Source organism: Impatiens glandulifera, chromosome 1 (assembly GCF_907164915.1).
Source record: "Impatiens glandulifera chromosome 1, dImpGla2.1, whole genome shotgun sequence".
NCBI lineage: Eukaryota > Viridiplantae > Streptophyta > Magnoliopsida > Ericales > Balsaminaceae > Impatiens > Impatiens glandulifera.
In genome coordinates, this window is record NC_061862.1 from 158,415,714 (window position 1) to 158,422,084 (window position 6,371).

At 25.8% G+C, this 6,371-nt stretch overlaps 1 protein-coding gene across 1 annotated transcript; it reads left to right on the forward strand.

Annotated features, from left to right (window-relative positions):
• The first annotated feature begins 398 nt into the window (after positions 1-398).
• Positions 399-2,144, forward strand: LOC124918636 (omega-hydroxypalmitate O-feruloyl transferase-like). Its single transcript, XM_047458683.1, has 3 exons — positions 399-525; positions 649-1,101; positions 1,184-2,144. Exons 2-3 carry the CDS (start codon positions 661-663, stop codon positions 2,045-2,047), a joined length of 1,305 nt encoding a protein of 434 aa, XP_047314639.1. The 5' UTR covers positions 399-525; positions 649-660; the 3' UTR covers positions 2,048-2,144.
• Positions 2,145-6,371: the final 4,227 nt, after the last annotated feature.

A 6,371-nucleotide genomic window follows, 5' to 3' on the forward strand; every position in this document is an offset into this window, starting at 1 on the left:
ACTCATCTTTTTGTATTTTGTGTTAGTCTGTTGAACTACCCATGTTTTTTCCCTATTTTGTTTATACAATACCATTATTAAAAAACAAAATAATAATCAGACAATATTTAATAAGCAAGAAATATGGAAGGAATTGACAAAAGTGTGAGTTTGTTTGTTTCTTCTCTGCAAGAAGCAATGAAAGAAAGTCAAAACAATTTACAAAAAATTCCAACTTACAAATAAAAATAAAAATGGTGTTGATCAAACATACCAAATTTGGATGCCAACCCTATCTACCCACATTGGTTGCGTCATAGCCAGTAGCCAACTGCCACACATATGAATTATAAATTTGTAACAAAATCTGACTCATTCTTAAAGTCTATATATAAATTATTCAAACATTGCATCTTTTTGTTAACCAAAACAATCAAATTTGTTCATCTTCCCACCACCCTTAAATTATATCTTCTTCTATATATACAACTTTGCTTCCTCTCTTCCATTTCAATTCATTTCTCATCCTTTCAATCTTCTCCATTTGTAAGTTCATTCAAAACCCATGATATTGTTTTTATACCTTTTTTCATCTACCCAATTTAAACTTACTTTTTTTCAAATATTAATTTTCACCCAATTTACACTTACCCATGATCTAATTTTCAGGGACAATAAGTGATGGATCATATCATCAATGGAAGCTTTGAACTTGAAGTGAAACAAGGTGAACCGATTGTAGTTCCACCGGCTAAGGAAACTGAGAAGGGTTTTTATTTCCTTTCTAATCTCGACCAGAATATTGCTGTTATAGTTCGCACCATCTATTCATTTAAGTCAGATGTTAAAGGAAATGAATCAGCAGCCAAAGTGATTAAGGATGCTTTGTCTGAGGTTCTTGTTCATTATTACCCATTTGCTGGAAGACTCACAATTAGTCCTCAAGGTAAACTTATTGTTGATTGTAATGGAGAAGGGGCGGTTTTTGTTGAGGCAGAAGCAAATTGTAATTTGGATGAAATTGGTGATGATACTAAACCTGATCCTGTTACACTTGGAAAACTTGTTTATGATATTCCTGGTGCTAAAAACATTCTTCAAATTCCTCCTCTAGTTGCTCAAGTAAGTAGTTTTTTCGAGATTGAAATTATGGTTTTTAACTTTGAATTTAGTTTGATTCTTATGATGCATGACCTGTAATTAGGTTACTAAGTTCAAGTGTGGAGGATTTGTTCTTGGGTTAGGATTGAACCATTGCATGTCAGATGGAGTTGCTGCCATGGATTTTGTCAACTCATGGGGAGAAATTGCAAGAGGGTTACCTTTAAAGGTGACACCTTTTCTTGACAGAAGTATTCTTAAAGCTAGAGATGTCCCAAAACATGAATACCCACATCTTGAATTTGCTGAAATTCAAGATATTTCCAAAACCAATGATCTCTACGATCAAGAAATGCTATACAGATCATTCTGTTTCGATGTTGACAAACTAGAGAAGTTAAAAGAGAAAGCAATGGAAGATGGTTATCTAAACAAGAAATGTACATCATTTGAAGCTCTATCAGCTTTCGTATGGAAAGCAAGAACTCAATCATTAAACATGAAACCAGATCAACAGACCAAGCTTTTATTCGCCGTCGACGGTCGTTCAAGATTCCAGCCACCTTTGCCAGAAGGGTATTTCGGGAACGGAATTGTATTAACGAATTCACTTTGTTTCGCCGGCGATCTTGTAAACAAACCATTGTCTTTTGGTGTTGAACTTGTTCAAGATGCTGTCAAAATGGTGACTGATGATTATATGAGATCTGCCATTGATTATTTTGAAGTTACAAGAATGAGACCATCTTTGAATGCAACTCTTTTGATTACGACATGGTCGAGATTGTCATTTCATACGACTGATTTTGGATGGGGACAACCGATTCTTTCTGGGCCGGTGGCTTTGCCGGAGAAGGAAGTGATTCTGTTTCTTTCTCATGGTAGAGAAAGGAAATCTGTTAATGTTCTTCTTGGTTTGCCTGCTCATGCTATGAAGATCTTTCAAGAACTTATGATCATGATCTAGAAGATGATGATGAACAAAGAATAAGAGATTATTTATGTTTTCAGTATTTTTTTTTTTTTGTGAATTTTATTGGTGTTGTTATTTGTTTTTTGCATTGGGGGTGGTGTTTAAATGTTTGAATTTGTGTATTTTAATTATTTATAATTATTATTTATAACATTTATGGGTATGTCTATTATTAGATTAGACTATATATATATTTATGAGTCATGACCTGAATTTATTGTGATATATAATATATGAATATATATATGTTTATGTTTGATTTATTGTGATGTGATGAACCCTTTTTTTATATATATTTTTGATAAAAAAATTATAATAATTTTAAAAAACTTTTTATATTAATTAACTAAATATTAAATTTAAAAGTAATCTACCAAACAAATTTATATTAAAAAATATATATTTTTCAACTTTAATTTTACTAATCAATTTGAGGCTAATCTAGGTAAGTCCATCAAGGCATGAGATAGGGCTGACCAGCGGACAGCCCATTCAAACTATCATTTAATTAATTTAAAATGTTAAAAACAATTCAATAGGTTAAATATATATATATATATATATATATATATATATATATATATATTTTTAATTTATTATCTATTAATATTAATCAAATACAAATTAAAACAACAATTTATATTAAGTGCTAATCAATTTCAAATGCACTGATTATCACTTATTTATCTAATTTTCTTAATTAGTTGTAAAACGATATTTTTTTTTATTGTAGAAATATATTTTTTAAGATGTTATCGCCGATATAATAATATAAACCGATAAAATAAAATAGTATTTTAAATAAAACAAAACATAATAACAAAAAGAAAAATATTATTTAACAATATTTCAAATAAATTACAACTATATTATTCAAAAATTTGAGAGATAATTTATTTTTTCTTTGAATATTATAAGTACCTCTTTTTTAAATATTATTATTGAGAGACGGTTCAAAATTGCTATTTAGGTAAAGATTTTTATAGTCAGTCTCTTTTGATTGAAAATATTTTCTTGATATTGATCTATTCTTTTGTATCATTCTAGAGCGAAAGATCAATTGTATTTGTATGAATACATGAATAACTAAAATTCAATCAAATTTTTATTTGCTATTGTAGAGTAAAATTTTTTGAAAAAATTCAATAAATATTCGAATAAGACAATTTTAGCACATTTCTTTTAACTTAACATCGATTATCTCTTCTAACAAAATGCGTTCAAATGATAAAAAATAAATAAAAAAATAAAAATATTTTTTTAAATGTCTATAATAATAATTTATGATGAACATAGTTTTCTCGAATTACTTTTTTTTAATAATAATAATTTATAAAGTACTCTAAATTCTAACTTAAATTATAAGTGATACATTAAATATGTAATATTATTTATTATAATGTTTAAAATAATAAAATTAATTATTATTATTGTGGACAATTAATTGTCATAATTCTCGAAAATTTATGAGTTCGATAATTTATTTAGTCCGTTTTTCTTATTTGTTTTTAATGTGATTCTTTATTGTTGTGTTTAAATTATTTATTTATTTTTAATTAATATGAATCTAGAAAAGATAATAATAATTTTGAAATGAAGAAACCAGTTTCATTCTTAAATAGTATTGTTAATAATGATTAGTAGTATTATAATGAATGGGTAACATCAATAGTAACATCAATAATAATATAAGACTCGTTCTAAAAAAAAACTAATAAAATAAGACTCATATATAATTGATTTTTTAAAATAATAACAAGAACAATAATAGAAGAACTTTTATATTATTTTAACAATTTTTTAAACAATAACTATAAGTAATTTAATCAAACAATGACAACTGCTTACGTTTGAATTTATACTTCTTTTCTTTTATGACCCAACATATTATATTAGCCCAAAGTTTGAGATAACTAAATCAAACATAATTCACTTATTTTAATTACATAAATGGAAATTACCAATACAGCTCAATAACTCAATAAATTAGAGTAAGTGGTTAATAGTTGGTTTAATTTGGCATGGAATACATAAGTTTTGAAATTCATTATTACCACATCAATCACAGGTGTCACACATGTATTAGAGCGTTAAATAGAGAGAAAATAAATAAATAGGACTTCAATATAAATATAGTCCCACAAACATATTCATTTGAAACTGTTCTGCGATAATCGATTTGAATCGAATTAATTGATCGATGTGATTTTTTTCGCTTTGATTGTGTATTAAGAACAATTTGAAATATGTTAACTCCTGTCGGAATCAGGACGTTTTTGATAAATTCCGAAAAAGAATGGAAATGAGGTTCTTGAACCGAACCACCTCGTCCGCTTAAGAATATTTGTGAATCTCAATCTTTTAATTAAAAAGATATATCCTCAGTGTTATAGTTTATTATTTAATTTCAGAACGTAAATTACAAAAATAAATTATAGACATTATTTTATTTTACAAATTTTCAACCTTTTTTAATTTTAAAAGTTATTAAAATTTTGTCTTATGATTATAACAATAATATATTTATTCAGGTTAGAGTTGTGAAAATTTAATTTCTTGAAAATTATTATACATTAAAAGTACTTTAAATGTCTACTTCAATTATTTTCTTAAAAATAATTTTTAAAAATGTCAAATATATATAATTTATGGACACTTTTTTATATATTATATTAGATTTATGATAGTTTTTGTTTTTATTCCACTATTTGGATAATATAATTATTATTCATCTTATTAAAATTTAAGCTCTTGTTATTCTCTTTTCTTACCTCATTCTAGTTGTACTTTTCTTGTCAATATATATTTTTTTTAATGTAAATACAAATTATGATTGAAAAATTGAATCACGTCTCTCTATTCACGAGAAAACTGAACTTTAATTAGTTGACAATCAAGATATTGCTTAAGAGTGTAAAATTTAGTATTTCCTTTTAAACCATTAGTATAGCTTAATTAAACCTTTTTTTTAATATAAAAATCTTAAATTTAATTCTCATAAGAAAATTTTAAATTAGAATGAGAATTAATAATTCCGAGAGACTGTGTTAGATTTTTTTTAGATAATAAAGTATAGTTTAAGAAATTGAAGCTTTTAATATTTTTTTTTATATATCTATATTCTAAGATAATTATTCTTATTATGATATTTAAACTGATAATCATCTTATTTAAAAATCAAATATATCGTATTCGTGATTCCGGGGATGTATTAGTCAACCCACATATAGACTTAGGATACAAAAGAACTGTTACCAAAACTTTATGATATTTTATTTAGACTTTGAGACTTCCTTATTGTGATCGATTAAAATTTTGAACATTTCTTACTCCACAATTTGGAATTCCTTATTTTTAAAATTATACAAAATGAGATTTTGTCTTAACGTTTTCAAACTCCATTAACTTATTATTTACGTTATAATTATAAAAAAAAAAAAATTCATGTCACTAATTTAACTACCGATTCTCTGAAACTAGGTAGTCGACAGTTAAATTAATGATATAATCTTTTCAATATTTATTTATAAATGTCACGTAGATAATAAGTCAACACCGTTTAAAAACGTTAAGATAAAATCTCGTTTTATATAACTTTAATAATAAAAAAACCCCACATTTTTACCTACCAAGGTAGCTTAGTGGTAAGAATTGGCTTAAGTGACCAACATGTCACGTGTTCGATTTCACACGAAGCACTTTAAGTTTAAGCGGATAGTCATGATTGTGGAGTGTCATGCTAATTCTCCTTTAATTAAAAAAACCTAAATTTTGAGATTTGAAAAAATTCCGAAATCACAATGGCTAAGAATAAAAGCACAAATTTGACAATTCAACCATATTATTTATGTCTTTGAAAATATAACTTCATATTCTTTTAAAAAGAAAAAAAATAGAACATCCCAATTAAAGATAACAATTAACAAATATCAAATAATAGACGTTTTATATTAATATATAGCACAGTAAAACATCAAGATAAATGTCCTAAAATAATTAATGTCACCATAAATGATGTATTTATGGCAAACTTCTATGATCATCAACCTAAATCAAACAAAAGATATGAAAGACAACCTTAATCAAACATCCATCCTCATCACAACCCATTTCAAGACAAAAATAAAAATATATATTAAATATTAGAAATTGCTACTAATATTGCAATTTCAAACCAGACAATACAAATTACAATAATAATATCACAAATCACAATCACACAAGTTGGAAACTTGGAATTATTCACACCCTAATAATAATAATAAAAACATTTGTATATGGATTGATCATTGATTGATCTTACTTAGTAAATAAAACC

What these genes read in the sequence shown, in the direction of transcription:
- LOC124918636 (XM_047458683.1), top strand. Translation starts at nt 661, where the DNA reads ATGGATCATATCATCAATGGAAGCTTTGAACTTGAAGTGAAACAAGGT. An exon ending in TTCCTCCTCTAGTTGCTCAA is followed by an intron (nt 1,102 to 1,183) that starts GTAAGTAGTTTT and finishes ACCTGTAATTAG; the next exon opens with GTTACTAAGTTCAAGTGTGG.